Source organism: Perna viridis, chromosome 1 (assembly GCF_037379345.1).
Source record: "Perna viridis isolate PV_CMFRI_1.1 ecotype Kerala chromosome 1, ASM3737934v1, whole genome shotgun sequence".
Classification (NCBI taxonomy): domain Eukaryota; kingdom Metazoa; phylum Mollusca; class Bivalvia; order Mytilida; family Mytilidae; genus Perna; species Perna viridis.
In genome coordinates this window covers 18,245,155-18,265,626 of record NC_142445.1, presented here as the reverse complement: position 1 = coordinate 18,265,626, position 20,472 = coordinate 18,245,155, and the positions used below count along the sequence as shown (strand labels likewise).

The following is a 20,472-nucleotide window of genomic DNA, read 5'->3' as shown; positions in this document are numbered from 1 at the left end:
TATGCCCATGAAGACCCTTATGTTTTTTTTCCTCTTTTTTGCGCGAGTTGCGTATTAATATATAATCTATAGTTAAAAGGGGAGGGGTAATAAAAAGCAATGTTCAATTTTGGTATATATAATACTTTTTCTGAAACAAATTAAACAAACCAAAAAATACCGTAACAGATGTAAATTACATATTCGGATATGCCAATAAGTATTGGAAGTCCCTTCTCACTTTAAATGTTCGATTTGCAAAAAAATTATTCACATGATTGAAATCGCGATTATAAATCAATGCTGTTTGAACATATGGGTATATTAACTATAGTCTATTTTAGATCACGAACTTCACATTTTTTTAAAATATAAATTGGATTGAAATATTAGTAAGTTATGCATCTCATATTCAGCAAATATAACTTTCAATACAATTAAGGACACTGGCATATAATATTATTACTTGCCTTTTCGTAACTTTATATAGACAGTTTTGAAAGTGATGTTCTGAAAGAACCCCATCGTTTCCTCGTTTGCTTCAAAATGGTCAGGCTCGAACTATTTTTCTCTACAATAAATACTTAGCACGACCATAAAGTGACTTGGGCTGTGGGCACTACTCAGAAAACAGTGTCAGAAAAACTTGTGATCAGCTACAGAAACTCTACAAAAGTGTCAGAAAAACTTGGGATCAGCTACAGAAACTCTACAATACTGTTCATATGTTTTATCTTTTAACAAAAAAGTGACATTTTTCACCTTAGAAACCTTCTGGCACTTTGAAAAAAATGTTTTGTAAATTATAGAACATGAAAAGCAACAAATTATACTGCTAGAAAAAATTGAACATTCTTGACTGAAAAGTTAACTTCATAGCAAAAATGATGAAAGAGTAATCAAGGGAACCAAGATTCTAACGGAAACAAAGGACAAAGATCTATAGACCAGACATGGAACATAGACACACACAACAAAGAACATACAAAAGCAAAATAATACATACACAGTAAGAAAAGTATACGAGCAACTCGGACTCCACTAAAAACTAGGAGCATGGACCAGATGTTGAAAGGATGCTGCATAAAGGGGGGGGTGTCATTTTTTGTTAAATTTGGTACGGGGTGCAGCTCGGGCTGGAAAAATACCCATTCATATATTTGTATCAAAAAACAAAACAAAAAAAAATACATACATACCCATTCATGTATTTTATTACCGTGTACCAGGGAATTTATATTACACTCCCTGTGTGTACCTAACATCTCTCTGAATTAAGACCATTTAGGTCTCTAGCAGGTTGGAGAAAAGCAATAAATTATACATTTAATTGTAGAAAAATTGTAGAAAATAACCCATTGATAAATGACAGCCCGGTGACATAGGAAGGAAACAATTATGACCCTGTCATAAATTTCAACTCATGAAAAACAAACCAATTCCAGCGGCATGTCTGTATATACTGGTATATAAGAAGTGACCCCCTCGTGGGATGTTAAATTGCCACAGATGAAAGGCATATGTCATGTAATTCTATATGTTTTGGGAAGATTAATGTTTTAAATACATTCATTCCCATTTTTTTATCTATGGTAATAACCTTATATTTATGTATAATATATTTTAAGACAATTACATGACTGGAAACTAACATTTATTAATGTCTCTGTGTTGATAGTTCGGGAATGGATTATCAACCTTTTGGTACTATTACTGATCGCTTGAGTAATTGAGAAAAACTATCTAATCTATAAATAGTAACATGCTTGTACAAAAGCACGTGTTCAATAGTTTGACAGTTTTGATACTTATTATTAGCAATGGCAGCAGATAAACAGCAAGTACATCGACCCGGAGTTTTTAAGCAACAAAACAAGTCACATAAACATGGCAAACATCGGAGTAAGGGGTCACTGGAAAGGGAAAATAGAGGTATTCATTTGCCACATGTATTATTGAGTTACTTACCAGTTTACTCGATCTGTACTGTTTTAATCAAAATATTTATGTTAGTCGTAAACTTTTGGGTAATTACGTACAATTTATACATTTGGTCTTTAAATTAAATTTTAATTAAGGATATTTAGTATATAGTTCGACCGTAAGCACCGTCTTAATTCTAATGGCAATGGTACTGTATATTATACATGTATGTTGGAAAGTATCATGGACTAATGGACTCCCTTCTACCAACATTTTGTACATGTACCTGTGTTCTACCTGTCATTTGCGGCAAAACTTAGTCTTCTTAGACTTCTTAAGTCGCCTCAATATAAAAAACTTTTTTCTTACATTTACTTATTTGAGCTGTGTTCTACATATATAATGTATGGCAGGATGAAGTTTCTTTCATTCCATTGAATCTTCCTCATTCCACTGGCTTTTAAAAATATTCACAGATTTTGCTCATACAGGCTTGGTTGACAAACCATTCCACTTATCAACAATACATAATGAAAAAGAATGAAAACAGTTAATTGTGTTACACATTTTCTTGTGAAACTTACACGGATGTCCATGTGCAGGGTTATTAGATAAACTAAACATATTTTGCCATTTGATATCATTGATTCCAGGTAAAGCTTTAAACACCCCAATCATATCATATTGGTCATGTCTGTACTCCTAAGTAGGTTAACCAAGAGCTTTAATCAATCTTCATTATTCAACTTGTGTATCATTGCTTAGCAGAAATGAACAGAACATCTCTACGTCTAAAAAGTTCAATTGAATACCATTAAATTTTTAAACCATATCCTTAACTCCCATGATACACTTGTTTACAATAGAGTAATCAAGGGAACCAAGGTTATAGCGGTAATCAAAAGAATGTAATCCAGGAAATGTTCAGAGACGTTAAAAACAACAACTTGTGGATGTCCCATGTAAAATATATACCAAATAAATCAGGGTTCTGTCATCTTAACTTACAACTTACAGCCAGTTGAAAAGAACCAGTTCCAAATTCAAGTTGGAAAAAGTTGTTTTTGCATTCAGTAAATGAATGGTGATTAACCTCTGTTTAATGTATCATGTCAGTAACATCATAATTGACAGCTATTCAAACTTTAAAGGCAGTGTCCAAAAGATCACACAGGTGTTCTGTGGTAGTTAAGTAGGACACATTGGTACAATGTAGGGCAGATTTCTACCTAGAGAGCTATTTAAACTACTTAGTAGCCACCAAGATTTGTATTGAAATTGGAACTTGTTCTTTTCAACTGGCTATAATAACCCTCAATTTTATATCAAAAGAATTGAACAAAGACTACATGATCAATTTAAGTAAAATTTAGTAGGCTCACCTGCTCTAAGTGAAAAATTGTCATTTTTCGGTAAATTATTTATAAAATATTATATTTGAAAGACCCCCATATATTGATTTATGTAAAACTAAAATAGAAAAATCTATCATCAGTAAATTTCATTTGAGTGCACATGCACTAGAAATAGAAAGGGGTTGGGAAAAATATGAGAAAAAAACGTATTTGTGATATGTGTGATTTTTCATGTGATATAGTCCATTTGAGTTATATAAATCTTTGAAAAAAAATCCTTAAAAATTATTTTTTAAAAAATTCTAACTTTTGTATTACAGATTCATATCTACAGTACATACAAACTCTGGGAAATATTTTCAGAATTTAATCTCAATAAACAGAAAACTTTCCTTTTAGGCTTTATGTTATTTCAATTATATATATTTCTATTGTTTTTTGTATGCCTTAGTATTGTAAGAGCTATTTAAATATTCAGTTGAATAACTAAGACATGTGATCATCAGCTCATTTGATTATCTTAAGATTTTGATTGAACATGAGAACACATCCTTTATAATCCTGTATTGACACCTATAGATATTCAATACTTGAAGTGACCTAGCTTTATTATGTAGCCTGAGCACATGGCTTTTTGTTTATATTTACATCAAATATTCAAATAGCTGTTCCAACATTCAAACAGACAAAGTTATATTAAAATATTTAAAATTAAAATTGCATTAAGCCTAATGGGAATTTCTTATGTCTGTTGTGATAAAATTCTGAAAATATTTCTCAGAGTTCGTATGCATTATAGAAAACCAAATACAGTTGAAAAATTGAATTATGTAAAAAAAATTCGAAAAATTATTTTATAAGAATTTTTTTTTTTCAAAGATTTATAAAACTCACAGACTATAGTGGGGACATCGAGGATGAATATCATTTCTTCTCGGTGTGCACCCACTAAACACCACATAGTATACAGTTATTAAATGGGTTGGATGCAATAGACCAGAATATTTGTCCTGAGGTACTGAGAACACTTGATCATTCTAAGTACCAAAGGACAAATGTTCTGGTCTATTGCATCCAACCCATTTAATAACTGTTTTATTACCTAATTTGTCTATGAGATATAATAAAGAATGGAAATGGGGAATATGTCAAAGAGACAACCATTCGACCAGGAATAGGAAATTGACTGCTCCATGTTTATGAATTGGCAGACGAGAGTCACATCTACATTTTTAAACACAAGTTTTTTGTGTGTTAATTCCAATTCAATGAAGCGCTTAAAAAAAGTTCAACCAATCAAAAGGCTTAGATAAAGGTCATCAACAGTGCAATAGATTGCCCCGTCCTGAATAAATTTTGAAAATAGAGAAAAATATGTGTATATTTAATAAACAAGATAAAACCTTATAATTAGGTAATAAAAATCAATACAGATTGAAATTGGACAACCATAATTCAATTTCTTCATCAAAACCTCACCTCACACCAAGAGGTATATCATGTATATTTTAAACAGTAGTTCTATAGAAATACTAAAAATAACTATCAATTTCATGAATGAATGTTGGATTTCGAAGGTCAATTTAATTTAAAAGAAATTATATTAATATATAACATCAAAGTTTAAACTATAGATTAATCTATTTTGATCAGATTTACACCACTGTTGCACCATGGTCATAAATTTAGTTAATATGTAATGTATGTTACATTGTACTGTTTTTGTTCATGCCATAACCATTTACTGTAAATGTGTTTGTGCAAATAAAATTGTCTATTGTCTATTGTATCAGGTACTTACTTTGTAGCATGGTGCTGAATTTTCTCAATTTTATGAAAGTCTTTCTTCAAATATGGTGACCACATGGTTGTAGAATATTCTAATAAAGGATGAATTATCGATTTGTACAGTAAATTATATGTCTTTTTCCATATAATTGAATTCCCTTGACCAGTGTTCTATTATAAGAACCATGTATGTTTTTTATTCAATAAAAATTATTGATATTTCACATTAGTTCAACCATATGAAAATTAGTCATTGTACAAAAACAATATGCTTTTAAATGAGAAAACATTCAACTATTTGGGATAAGGCAGTCTAACATTTGTCCTTCTTTTCAACTGTACACAGAATTATTCCGTAATTTATTATGATTCTAATAGGACTACATGTATTTTCGTCATATTTTTAAAAAGGTTTTACCGCAGCTGGGATCTAAAGTCATATTAGAATTTTGAATATAGATTAATGTTTAGATATGTATATATACCTGTTATATTTTATATCAATAGGCAAGGTCAATGTCAAATCTCTTACAAAGAAAAAGAAGGGTGCTTTGAATAGAAACGACAGACGGCACCAGGTAAGGTTAAGTTATCAAAATATTATCTCTTTAAAATAAATTAGAATATTGTGATAAAATCATGTACTCAGAAAGTTGCAAGTTTTGACAATTTACACTTGCAAAGAAGTAGCAACAATGTAAGTACTAACAAGGGGAATCCATAGACAAAATTAAACCTAAAATACAAAAGGAGAACAGATGAAGATCAAAAACAAAGAATTAAAAAGTACAGTCAGAAAATGGAACATATCAAGACCCTATTAAAAACTAGGATGAACTTGTGCTCTGAACAGGTAAGCAGTTTAAAATCATTTCATGTAAAAATTGCCATTACAATTCATTTGTTAGATTTGGGCAACATATACATTATAATTAGTTGCTTTTTTTCCTTTTTAATTAGTCATGATATAAAAAATAAGGATGCTATATTTTTTAGGATACTCAGGTGCTTTCAGCTCATTTGCTAATGACTGAACATAGAGGTTAATTTCACAGACTGAAGCGAACTTTGAATACACTTGAACATTTTTGAAAAAATCCTGAACCATGGCAAGGAGTTGTCAAACTTTAGGTTTCTTTTGTTATTATGTGATATCTTACTAATACCTGCATGTTTGTAGAACCAAGTGTGGATCTAACAGTCTTTGCCATATAGATTTCTGACAATAAGCTCAAGCTCAAAAATTTAAATGAACTTATATACAAGTAGTAATCATTGGCATGTTAGCGAAATTCTGTAAGCCCACCAACATCTTTACCAACCATGGCTGTCAGGCTTGTGGTGAATTTCACATTTCGAAGACTACTCCAAGGATGCGTGTGCCCAGTAATATGTCCCCTCTAAAAATGTGGAAAAGGTTTTTTTGGCATGAAAAAATCTTGATTTTTTACAAATTAGAACCCCAAAATTTTCATGTCACATTTCACTAAGGATTTAATTATCCCCCTCCCCCAAATGAAATTTGGGGGTATATAGGTTTCATCCTGTTTGTCTGTCTGCTGCAACTATTTTCTAAGCAGCATTGTTATGACATTTTGTGGGATGTAATATAACCACATGGAGATGTGCAAATTGTCAGAAATTTATGTTTGTGCTAAAATTGTAGAAATAACAGCTGTCGGACTTAGGCTCTTTTCAGTAAATCTTGGTCTGATGCATTGTCCCCAATTCCTTCTCAATGACTTGTAGGATTGTTATGGAACTTGGTGGTGTGTTTTAGAATGGTAGCAAAGTTGTTTCAAAAGTGCTTAGTCTGTCTCCATAAAAATTGTGTCCAATATGAATTGTGTGTCCACATTGGTTCTATTTAGGCCAACTAACCTGAAAACATTGATCCTCCCTTGAGAACCTAAATAAATGTACAAATAAATGTAAACTAATTATTAAATATGTAAATTATAATTTTTAGTAGCAAAATGTACTTAAATGTTTGACTTACAGTTTGAATTTTCTATCTCTTTTCCAGGCATTACAAATCAGGAAACAAAAGAGAGATGAAATACTTGCGAAGAAAAGAAGTCGAGGTAGTCAAGGATCTCCACCACACTTAGTGGTAAGAACATAAAACTGGTTTTGTGTCATTGATGTGACAAAGATTTGTCAATAACTATTGAAAGGTTTCATCTAGTCACACTGTAGGTCAAGTCAACAAAGTTTGATACATGGTTGAATTGATAAGTTCTTGTATGAACATGAATGAATGTATATTTAATAGACATATTATTGATGGTTGCTTTTTGAGCTCACTATCAATTATTAGAATAGGCACTACTTGCTATTATTTGAATACCAGTATTTAAAGCTTTTATGTATATTACAAGCTTATTATATATACACTGTCAAACCACAAATGATATTTATACAATGATGTTTGTTATAAGCTTATTTTGTGTTTTAGGTTGTTGTGAAGCTTCACAAAAATGTTAACACTGACTCAGTGCTGTCTTTATTAAAAACCTGTGATGAAGAGGCAAGCATATCACAGAATGAGCAAGGAGTCTGCCACATCAGGTATACATGTAGCAGGGAATTATTTAAATCAGGCTCTGTTTAGTCAATAATGGAATAACAGTATTCAATTTGAACTCAAATTCATTTAAGGATGTTTCATGGGACATCATTTATATTTTTGTAATAGGTTACTCATCACACTCATGATAAAGGGGTCCTTATTTTACACAAAACTTATTAAAGACAGTATTTTTACCATAGTAAGTCACAAAGTAACTTACTGAAAAAACCACAGAAAATTATTAAGGTTGTACCTGTCTGGTATGAAGAAATGTTTTTATTTTCCCATCCAGTACAACTTGTCCATTATTCCTTAACAAACATTATCAATCGAATGACTTCTATTCATTTACAGATATTGAATTTTAGTGAGTCATTTTATCTTTTTTCCCATTGTGATGATAAAATTGTTTTTTAATATCTTTTACTTGTAATGCATATGGTGATTTAACAATTTTAGCATACCTAGATTTAAACAGAGAGTGGCTGTATATGTACCAGAATATGGCAATATCCATTCCATATTAGATGCTGCAAAGGTTGCTGACTCCCTATTATGTTTGCTTTCACCAGATGGTGGTATTGATGACCTTGGTGACTACTGTTTGACCTGCCTTTTTGGACAAGGTGTCCCATCAGTTACTTTTGGAATTCAGGTTAGTTTTATACCCCACCACTTGAAGTGGCAATGTATTATGTGTTATACTCAGAAAATATTGGCAGTTGAGTATTTGTCCGTCTGCCCATCCCCTGACAATTTTCAGATGATAACTTCAGAAGATATATTGAAGGATCTTTTAATAACTTTGTAGTTATAAAGTAACATAAAATACAGATCAAGTTTGGATTGCAGTTTGATGGGATTATTTACTCAAAAGTTACGGCCATATTATGTTGTTGTTACCTCCCTAAATATATTGATGAATCATAGTTATCTTCCTTGTAATATCAAAGAATTGTGAAAGTTAGTTTTTAAATTAACCATACATATGCTATTTAAATTGTAAACTATTTACCCTGTGAGATTATCATGCTGTGTATTGGCTGAGTAATGTTTTGTTTAAATTAGCTTGGATGCACATATGCAAATGTGGATTCTAATGCTTCCAGGTAGCACTATGATAGTGTATAACAAGTATTGTTAAACATTTATTCTGATATATGACATGCGACATAAATGGCTAGCATGTAGTAAAACAATGATAAAATGGAGTTTCTGTGATTTATTTCTTAATTTGAATTTAGTAGCAAATGTCATGAATGACTTTTAAGTAAACTTTTTAGGGTTTGAAAGCTATATCACACAAAAAGCAAGGAGAGGTCAAGAAAGTTCTTCAGCGTCAAATAGATAAAAGGTTTGTATGAGACTAAAATATATGTGTAGTGAGTAAAGTAAAAATTTTCGAAACATCATGCATTTCTTTTCAAAGATTAAATACTTAGTGTGAAATACTTTTTTGTCAAATTCTCAAAGTTTTAAGAATTTGATTAGTTGTCACATTAAACTCCGATTTACCAGTAGATGAATTTTTTAATTCACATTTTGTAGTTTAGTTTACAGAAATGATTTTCTTTCCTTTTTTAGCGGATTACTGCTATTTCAAATCTGGATTTTACTGTTACTATTCATTTTCTTTATCGTATATTGACTTCTGATTTTGCCAGTTTCCTCTATGTTTGTTGACCTCGTAAAATCATTCCTGATTTTATGAAGATTATCGGTAAACAGGGGTTTTTCCAGGATTTTGAAAGCATTAGTCACTTTCGCATGAGAAAATGAGGACCTTTTTAATGGTATATTTTTTTTAAAGTACGGTAGTATTTGCATCTGACATTAAATGAAACTTAAATGTACATGTACATTGCATATAAATAAAGTACATAATTTTTTTCCACTGTCATGCAAGCATGTTTTTCAGAGAATCCAAATAGTATGCTCAAGATTAAATTAAAAAAGGAACTCCCCAGCTTTTAAGAATCATCAAAAATAGAAATCCCTTTACACTCTTATACATTAATCAGGGACATACAAGTGTACATACCTGGCATAGTTTTAAATGTACATATATTTCATAGAAAAAATGATGTTTTCTGCATTGCCACACTTTGTAGAAACACAAAAATACATCTAGCACAGTGTAGATATAGAACTGCCTTAACATGTACTAGTGCTACATTGGACAGATATAAATATTTTCAAATAGGTATTTCCCTATTGTTGCCTCATGAGATTCAATTTTTAGCACAATTTTCAACTGTGCTTTTGGGAACCAGACCGAGTTAATGACAAATTTATGTCATTATTTTTCAGTTATATTCAGTATTGGTCCCTAAGGAATTCATTGATAGCATAAATGATATTTTCAAGATGGTAAATATTGCTGACATTCAACTACAAATGTAGTGACACCAGGGTAGTGACAAAATTACCCACATTAGTTCACACTGAAGTTTGATGTACAAAAATAAATGATAAATTACTTTTTATGCCATTTTGAGACAAAGTTAATGATAAGTAAAGAAATTTTCAAAGCAGGAATTGTTAATGGCATTTGAACTTTCATGCTTGAGTGGTCAGAGATCAACATTTACTCCACGTGCGGTGCCTGATTAGTGTAATAGGCGAATTAGGTGATTGTTTACACACAATTTTGACACCTGTTGAGAGTTGTAATTACGTTTGGGTAATTAAATTGTCACTTTTGCCACTTGAACAAATGTTGGGCTTACAGCTCTTAATGTTTTTTGTACTTTCAAAGATTTCAGGTGACGAAATGAGACTCAATTATTTTCGTCATTCTGAAAGTCTTTTGTCATTGGCGAAAATGACAAGCGCTAGAAAAATCACTGTGGTAAATCAATTTCAGTTATGGTTGATATTTTTAGGTTTCCTGGTGAAAAATATCATTCCATAGATACAACACAGGATGCACTTCTAATGGTTAGATTGATAACAAACCAGAAATTGAAACCAATATACTTCAGAGAGTATCGTCCACATTTAATGGCAGAAAATATACAATTTGAACTGGCGTATGAAAGTGTAAGTTTACATTATTTAAAAAGTAAAATTTGGAGAGATGTGCATTTTAATTACCATGAATAAGAGGCATATTTAAGTATTTTTCAGAAACTTCTACCTACATAATGATGAACAATTATTGGCCTCATAATAAAAAAGTAAAACACTCATAGCCTTTTTCAAGACAACTTTATTCAGAGTACAAAAAAAAAAAAAATTTCAGAATCCAAGACTTACTTTATTTGTAATACATTTTCTATTCAATTCATTGCTAATGTCAGTTTGCATTAGGAGTTAGCTTACTTGCATGATAAGCCATGATTGTAATTTTTACATTAATGTATGTCAATTTTAGAGTGAGACTGGCACCTTGAAAGTAACTGGTTTCTTGAGAGGTCAGAATCTGTCAGTGAATGGTCTGGTACACATCCCAGGTTGGGGAGATTTTCAGATGTCACAAATTGATGCAGTAAAGGATCCCTATGTACAGAATCAGAAAAGCAAAGTTTTATCGGGCCAGGTTTGTCCGACTTGAATAATGCTTTGAATGAAATTTAAGAGATTTTGAATCTGCTACATATACTGGTTAGGCTAAAATACAAGCAGTTACATGTTCCTTTCTTTGGCTATGAATCAGATACTCAAAATAAGGACAAAAATAAGGGATTTTTGAGGACACTGGGAATATTTGGAAAGAAAGAATCAAATTTGTTGATTCATTAAATTGCTGTATTTCTTTTAGAATTTTCAGAAGTACAACTGTACCATTTTAGAATTTTCTGATGTACTCCCTAAAGCTCCAAACAGCATCTGACGTTCAAAATTTACTCTAGATGCTGCAGCCAGCCCTCTCAGAAAATACAAGAATCTTGCAAAATCAGAAAAAAGTAAATGATTTTACCCAATGTTATCCGATTGTCAAATGACCTATGATTTGAATAAAGCCATTGAATTTGAAAGGCCTGCATACAGTCATTAGTAAGAGAGGAAACAAACGTCTGCTGCTGCGTGGAGCACGGTACTCCCAGTCTAGGTTTTTGTAATGGTCAACAACTTGTAACTGCTTTGTCTTATAGGACACTGAAATGACAGAATCAGAAGGTTATGTAACAGTACTAGACAAAGTCAATACATCACAACAAGAGTCGTTGGAGAGTGAGAATATACCAGATCCAATTGAAGGTGAACAGACCTGGCCAACAGATGAGGAGTTAGCTGAAGGTTAGAGTTTTAAGTACAGTTTTGCGTAAGAATCATGCAGAGGGTTTCAAGTCCATGTTTTTGTCAACTTTCTTATTAATGTAAATGCATCCAGTTTGCCAAAAAAAATAATTTGAGATCCAATAAAAGAAATGTAGAAGGTTAAGAAAGTGGAGAAAAAAATTGCTGGTTTTATGTTGATATGTAGTGAGCAAAAATTATGGGATATATTTTTCATTAGAATATCACTAAACTGTTTTGATTTATTTCATTACTGTCCCAACCTTGGATACAACTCTCAGTGGTATTATTATCTAATATTTCACGTTCTGAAAGATTAGAAGTTGTTAAGGAAGTTAACAAAAGTATTTCCTTTATTAGCTCACCAAGCTAAATTTTTCAAAACTCTTCTCCTCTGACACTATATGACCAAGTGGAACCAAACTTGGTATGAATATTCTTTGGGGTATCCTGCATAGAACTGATGTGGGGATTATTGATCCGTTGAAAAACATGGCTGCCATTACTAAAAAATAGAACATAGGGGTCAAACAGTAGTTTTTCGCTTATATCTCTAAAACTGTTAGGTTTAGCCGAATTCTCATGTGGGTAAAAGGGTTCAGCATGATGAGATCTATCTGTGGTCTAATACTCATTTTAATCTGATAAGGTCTCACTAACCACTTCCGGGTCAAATGGCCACCCCCTTATGTAGTACCAAGAACACACTGAACCTAGACATATGCATTGTAAGTGCATTATTTGTGTGTATTATGATTAAAACTAGTCAAAATAAAGCTGAGAATGTGTACTTTAAAATCATATATGTAATTAACTACAAAAGTGTATGAATATTGTTTACATGTGTGAGTAATTTGCCTCCATGCTGTCAGTTAGCAGAACAGGTAAAAATGTGGATTTTCAGTATTATTTATTCAAGTAAATTTTGTGAAGAATTTCTACTATCATCATATCATTAGCATAATGATTTTGGAAGCCTTATTTTCCAAGCTTTGCAACGGTATGAGCTTTAAGAAGTCATTTGTCCTGGGAATTCACAGTGAGACTTTGAAAATTACTTTTTTAGCATGTAAAGTAATGGAAACGTTAGAAGTGGTTAGTGAGACCTAAGCCATGTTGGAGTTATTGCCCTTTTTCAATGTTTTTAAGTTATTTTTAACATTTTTTCTTTCCAAAATCTTCTCCTCTGACACTACTGGACCAATTGGAAACAAACTTGGTATTAATGTTCCTTGGAATATCATTCAAAAAACTGATATGGGGATTTTCCATCTGCCTAAAAACATGGCCACCATTATTAAAATAGAACATTTAGGTCAGACAGAAGTTTTTCCCATATATCTCCAAAACAGTTAAGTTAGCCAAATTCTTTCAATTGCTGAAATGATCCTCATTATAAGGCCTAGAAAAGTCTATAGGGATCAAAGTTGTCAGACGACTCCTTTGAGGCGTTATTGCCCTTTAAAGGTGAAAAAAAAAAATTTCAGTATTCAGCCAATATCTTGAAAACTATGATAAATAGAATCTTTTAATTGCTGACATGATCCTTATGATAAGTACTACCAAAATCTTCTTGAATCAAAATTGTTCGACAACTCCTGTTATTTATTGCCCTTGTAAGGCAAAATTTCACCAGGTGAGCCATTCAAGCTCCTGGGAGCCTCTTGTTCCTTATTAGTATGGTTCTTAAGTAAACCTGTACTTTCAGAGATAATGGAAACCAGAATGAAAGTGGCTGTTAAGAACGATATTTGTTATATATCAATTTTCGGACACAATATTAAATAATTGTTGGGACCTAAAGTAAGGATTACATTGAGTAAGATATTCTAATATTGTTTACTTGTATTCTGCTGTTCATAAAGAGTACTGTATTTTTATGGTTTTTTTTATTCATTTCACAGCTGATTTGAATGCTAAGAAGAGAACTGTAAAGAAGGTTCCTAAAGGAACATCTGAATACCAGGCTACCTGGATTGTAGACAGTGATGAAGACAATGTGGTAAGAGGTTAAAGTGTCAATGGTTAATTGATTGTCATCATTGCATGAGTAGGTTTATTATCTTAATGTAATTACCTTGGCATTTGATTTATACTGGAGTTTACTTTACAAAGGTTTAAAATGCATAACAATTATGTAGCTGTCTTTGTAAGAATCATGCAGTTTCTATAAAATGTGATACACCCCTAAAAAGGCTACAAATTTTTATTTTTGTTATTTAGTTGTTTTATAGGTCTATATGATGAAATGTGTATTTATTCTTTCCAATCTGTCTGTTCTTAGGAGTTAAATCTTATTGAAAATCCAATAATGTTTATTGTATTTTAGTGTCTTTTACAGAGTTATCTCCCTTGATTTTAAATTCTACAGTGCATTCTATACAATTTTTATCTCTTATGAACAAGGGTTATATGTAAAACCACATACAATTTTCTGTAGCAATAGAGGGTACATATTAATTTGTCTGGCCAGTGATTTCATATTAATGTCAAATGATAAACAGGGTTCCTTTTAACACTGTGAGTGAAATCAAAAGATCCCTAAGATGAGGCCAGTTTCTTTGTTTTTCTCAAATGTAATAATGCTTTCTTTAATTTTACTGATAGATAAAAATAAAATCAATGAATAGAGGCTATAATAAACAACAATATAAGTGATTGTTCTTCAACAACAACCAGAAATTTTTCTGCCTGTCCTATTTTATGAAACTGTATGAAATAGAATTATTTGGAGGAAAATCCATCCATCCTTATATGGTGATCATGCTGTCTTTTGGTTTCTTTGTCCTAATTTTCATCCACAACTCTTTTAAAACTGCTGAATGGAATTTGATGAAACTTGCTAGCATTCAGCATCAGATGATGTCATTGTGCACCTCTTATTTTGCATTTCCACCTGAATGATTTATGGTTTCCTCTATGGTTTTTTGGTGAGGGGAGCAGGAAGTATCAATAAGTGAACTTTGGTAACAGTTTTTTCCTAGTTTATAAGTTACTGAATTTAAGTATGCTGTGAAAGAGTGAATTTGCATGAACAGAAAACTGTTAAAGATTTGATGTTTTTCTTCAAAAACAGGAGGATGATGAGAGTGAAGATGAAGATGATGAAATGCAGGGGATAGATGAAGAGGAATCTGAAGAAGAAGGGAGTGACAAGGAAGAGTTTGATACAGTAAGAAGCTAAAATAAAGATCATTATGTTTCTATTTGACACATTCATATCCAAATTTCAAGTATCTTCATAACAGTGAACTGTTAATGCCATTTTTTACTCATCTAGCCCATAGAGCAATGTAAACTATTGTCATCACTTGGCATCTGTCATTGTCGTTAACATATTTTCAAAACTCTTCTCCACTGACATTACTCAAACAATTAGAACCAAACTTGGCATGAATGTTCCTTAGGGTATTCTGCATTGAACTGATGTGGTAATTTTTTATTCGTCCAAAAATATGACTGCAGTTTCTAATAATATAACATAGGGGTCAGAAAGAAGTTTTTTTGCATATATCTCTAAAAATATTAGGTTTAGCAATATTCTAACAGGGAAAAAGTGTTTAGGATGAGTTCTACCTGTGGTCAAATTTTCATGACAACCTGTCTAGCCATGTTGGAGTTATTGCCCTTTCTTGACACTTTTTTTGGCTATTTTCAATGTTATTTCTTTGATAAATCTTCTCCTCAGAAACTACTGGACAGAATTTAATGAAATTTGATATGATTGTTCCTAAGGTATGAGCATTAGGAATATTTATCCCAAATAAAACATGTCTGCTTTTGAAAAAAAAAAATAAGAATGTTGCTGATCAAACCAGGTGGGTTTAATCAGGCATTTTAGAGCATCTAGTTCACTTCATGAATGATGATAGAAGATAGATTGTTACGAATAATTGAAAAAAAAAAGCAACCACTAGATTCCATAATTCAGGGATGCATTAGATATACACTGGTCAAATGTAAAGTACATCAATAATAATGCTATTAGATTTTCAACTTTACTTTTGTATCTTACTTTTTTAGTTGACTGTTACTGAAGCTGATGATGATGCCAGATATGATGAGAATATGGACATGGATGAAGAAAAAAGCATGTAGGTTTAATGCAACATTATGTATATTGAATACTATAAATACATTTACTGAATCTTATTTCAGGTAGCCCTGATTATTTCATTTGAGCAGGTCTGAAATTAGGATCATTTAAAAGATTATTGGGCCAATATGTAAATTAGACAGTCCAACCTTGGCTTAGCATTGCTGTTTATTAATATTGATTGGGTTTTTAAAGATTTAAACCTATAATTTTCATCTTGCATCTTAAAACACTTAATTTAAGGCTAGCAAAGATCAAAGAAGAAAAACTTCATGTCATGTTCCCAGATGAGGTTGACACGCCCATGGAAAAAACAGCAAGAGATAGATTTGCTAGATACAGAGGTTTAAAGAGTTTCAGAACATCACCATGGGATCCTAAAGAAAACCTACCAACTGACTATTCTAGAATATTCCAATTTGCAAATTTCCGTCAAACCAAGAAACGTGTGATGGACTCAGATATAGATGGAGGTGCTATGGTAATTTTGTTATTTCAATATTTATTTTCCCTACACTATAAGTGATTTGCTGAATTATTTAAGGGAGGTTTCAGTGGTTGAAAATTAAAGTTTTCTTCCATTTCATGTATTTTATAATTGCAAATATGGTACACCTGAACTGTTCAATGTAATTTGATACACAACGTGAAGGTTGGGCATCTTGTGTAGATGAATTTAAAGCAAGAAAAGTATTTTGAGATGCTTTGAAAGGGTGATATCCAACATAAGGGTTTGCATATTGCAAGCAGCAAGTATCACTAATTTTAGTCACAGTTTCTTTTTTCTATTCATGAAAAATAACATGTATGCTTTAAAGGCAAGGAAAAACCATTTTCATCTACTGAGAATAAATGAGCAAAGTTTCTTAAAATTCCTGTTGAAAAAGGTTATCTTGTTATAGCATATATTTAGTTACTGTTTTGTGTGCCTTTACAGCAACAGTACCTCTTTTGATTAATAACGTTTTCTTATACCCCACTCATGCTGTCCTTCCTCCTCTCAGACCATTGAATCTATTTTGATTAAACTTTCACACATTCTTTACATGATGCCATTGTGCACGACTGATTTTGTTTTTTCCATCTGAATGACTTTGGGGTTTCCTATTGCACAACATGGACTTGACTGAACGAAGGGACATCTTCTAATCTGCAACTCCTCTAAAAACACTGAATAGAATTCAATGAAACTCTTCACACATCATATGATGCCATTGTGCATCTCTTATATTGTTTTTTTCCATCTGAATGAAATTTTAGGTTTTATATACTAGTATGGTTTCTAGGGAGGGGAGGGGGTATCACAAAGTCATTAAGTGAGATTTCCTCACAGTTTTTCTGCTTATAATTGGTTTGTATTTGAATATCAACACTTTGGTTGCAATACAATAATCTTTTTAAAATTATTTTCAGCCTGGATGGTACATTACTGTTCACATATCAAATGTCCCAAAAGCCTTTATGGGTAAGTATAATATAGCTTGACGAGAATCAAATGAATTCATGGAAAAATTACATCCCTGTAAAATACAGGATTTTTTTGTAAGTTGGTAGAACACATTAAAGAGTCTTAAAAATGTTAAATAGATTTTATTGATTTCAGTTTAAAATCATAACTGTAAGAACAGAATTCCAATTTTTAGAGTGAAAAGTTCCTAACAATTTGTGACATAATAAAAATCGGTAATTCTGATTATCACAATCAAAGTCACAGATACTTTAGTATTTTTCTAGTTATCTGGCACAAGGATCTTAGAAATTAATTTTAGTTTTATCTTAAGATAACATGCCAGCAATCTTCTAGAAATTATTAGTATGTATTATCAGTAATCTCTTTAAGAATCCTACCAGCCTGGAAGTCCAGTAGTGATATTTGGTCTGTTAAAACATGAACAGAAAATGTCCGTAGTTAACTTCCTATTGAAGAAACATCCTACTTGTAATAAACCTATCAAGTCAAAGGAAAGACTGATTTTCCATGTTGGATACAGGAGGTACTCAACATGTCCAGTCTTCTCACAACATACTAATGGTGCTAAGCATAAGGTATGAACAAAGTCTTATCTTTTTTTGTATCATTTTGTTGCAGATTCATGATTATTTTAACCAATTTCTTGAAAAATTCAATAATATTTTAGAAAGTTTTAATTTACTTTTATTTGATTACATATAGAATCATACATTGTCACAATAGGTTTAAAAATGTATTCTACATTATTAAAGTAAATAGCACAAACTTATTTGTTTTAAACATTCCTCAGAGGTTTTGACAATCTCACAATAAATTGCGATCAGTTAATGTCCATGAACAAAAAAAAAAGAATGTCCATTATAAGTAGAGAAGCAGTTAAATGTGATGAAAGTTAAGTTATACACTAACGATCAACATGAATGAGTACAATTATACAAAATAAAATCTGTTTGCATGTTAAGAATCTTGTTCATGAATGCATTTTTATTATTTTTTATTCTTCTTCAGTTTGATCGATTTATGCCATCAGATACAGTTACGATAGCAACAGTATTTGCACCAATCATGTTCCCTCCTGCCTCCGTTCTTGTATACAAAGAAAACCCTCTAGGTAAATGTTTTTAAAAGATTTTGGAGTAGTCAATCCTCATCATCAAATGTGTTTTAATTCATTATACCTAAAACTAACACCATCAAGGTTACTGTTATCTTTAAAAGAGTGTTGTTATTTGCCCTTGCCCCCAACGGTTCAGGTTTTAACCACTGCAATCATAGCTACAGTGCATGGGGTATTTTTGGTATATCCCTCCAAACTATTTTGGAAGGTATATAGCAAGATAATTATTGTCTGTAACTTACAAAGGGGGATAGCCAAACTTAATGGTTATACATGTACATGGATGCAACCCCTAACTGGATTTTGGCCAGATTTTATAGGATGTTCAGGCAATATATGTAAATATGCATGAAGCAATTTAATTATTGTGTGATGGAAGTGGAATGTATTCTTTTTGTGATCTTGCTTACGGTATTTCTTGGTTTGGAACAGCCATCCTATAAATTATATAAATTAATGCAGAGTCATTAAAAAGATAGCTCATATAACTTTCAAACAATTTGCTTGTTTTTAAGTGGAAAATGAATAAAAGGATGCATGTTCCAGGATTAACCCAAAGGCATTAAATTGATTTATTCTTTTGAAATAAATTGAACTGGGTGTATCTTTATATATTACAGGTGAACATGAACTAGTTGCTACTGGCTCTTTACATTCAGTCAACCCAGACAGAATAGTTGCCAAGAGAATTGTTCTGTCAGGTTATCCATTCAAAATCAACAAAAGATCAGCAGTTGTTAGATACATGTTTTTCAACAGAGGTTAGTATGTGTTTACTTGTAAATTTGATTAAATAAAACATTAGTAAGAAAGTTAAACAAAATTTTATTTAAAAAATAGATACACATAGTGAAAATATGCTTTCAGTATTTAATCATGGCTCAGAACTTGAAATTAATTAAATTTCCTGAAGTTATTGGAATTTATTTTAGGTGTAGAATAGCTGTCCTTCCATTGCTAGTAAACATGAATGGATGATATAGCATTTTTATCTGTTCATCTGTCCTAAATGACAAAATCTGACAAGTTCCTACTCTGAAGGTAATCTATTACTTATTGAATATCAAAGTTAAGAGTCATGATATGATTTTGCCTTAATGTAGATATTATTTAACATGTGTATAAATCTTTTTTTCAGAGGATATTGATTGGTTTAAACCTGTGGAGTTGAGATCGAAGTGGGGTCGACGAGGTCATATTAAAGAACCCTTAGGTTAGTGGCTATGCTTAATCTCATCTTGTAAAAGTTATTTATCCACAGAAATAAGACTTCAAAATTATCTAGTAAAAGTTGCACTCTGCATAGAGAAAAATACCATACTGTAATGTTTAAAAAGTACCAGTAATTATACTGTACAATAATGTAATACTTACTTTTAGCGAGCAAGTTTATTTTTTTCAGGCAATTTGTGATTTTCTTTTACCTTGTGCAAATTAAAATGGCATTTATTCTAAACATTGAATTAATGTATTTTTTCAAATATCTTTCAATTTAAATATTACAGGTACACATGGTCATATGAAATGTGTATTTGATGGACAATTGAAATCACAGGACACAATTTTAATGAACCTGTACAAGAGAGTGTTCCCAAAATGGACATATAACCCTAATGTTTCTAGTCCTCCTGTGATAAAAGAATTTAATTTAGAAACCATGGACATGGAGGAAGAAGAAGAGGAAGGGGCAGCTTACCAAATATTTGAATAAAATTTTGGTCATGATATTGATTTTTTGTTATTAGCCATTTCATCAAGATTTTGTTAATGTATTGAATGGAAAAAAACAAGACAAATTGATAGCAATTAGAGCTGTTCATTGTCATTTCTTGCAAGACATCTCTTGTTATTAAGGGGTTGCCTTAGCCCCCCCCTCCCAATACTGTGTAATATAAATTCAGTAACCTTAGTATTGTTGTTATTATGTTG

General features: G+C 31.5%; 1 protein-coding gene across 1 annotated transcript; it reads left to right on the top strand.

Moving 5' to 3' along the window:
* The first annotated feature begins 1,711 nt into the window (after nt 1–1,711).
* On the top strand, nt 1,712–20,270 carry LOC148627571 (pre-rRNA-processing protein TSR1 homolog). Its single transcript, XM_088574972.1, has 19 exons — nt 1,712–1,911; nt 5,553–5,623; nt 7,072–7,158; nt 7,504–7,616; nt 8,077–8,272; nt 8,901–8,971; nt 10,503–10,659; nt 10,994–11,158; nt 11,715–11,859; nt 13,764–13,861; nt 14,936–15,031; nt 15,883–15,953; nt 16,199–16,436; nt 17,369–17,420; nt 17,796–18,001; nt 18,435–18,537; nt 19,164–19,304; nt 19,682–19,756; nt 20,049–20,270. The coding sequence occupies exons 1-19, from the start codon at nt 1,800–1,802 to the stop codon at nt 20,252–20,254; spliced, it is 2,403 nt and encodes an 800-aa protein (XP_088431098.1). The 5' UTR covers nt 1,712–1,799; the 3' UTR covers nt 20,255–20,270.
* Nucleotides 20,271–20,472: the final 202 nt, after the last annotated feature.

Bases quoted from the DNA above. Each gene is read 5' to 3' on its own strand.
- LOC148627571 (XM_088574972.1), top strand. From the start codon at position 1,800: ATGGCAGCAGATAAACAGCAAGTACATCGACCCGGAGTTTTTAAGCAA. The intron at 13,862-14,935 runs GTAAGAGGTTAA...CTTCAAAAACAG, and splicing joins ACAGTGATGAAGACAATGTG to GAGGATGATGAGAGTGAAGA. The intron at 18,002-18,434 runs GTATGAACAAAG...ATTCTTCTTCAG, and splicing joins CTAATGGTGCTAAGCATAAG to TTTGATCGATTTATGCCATC.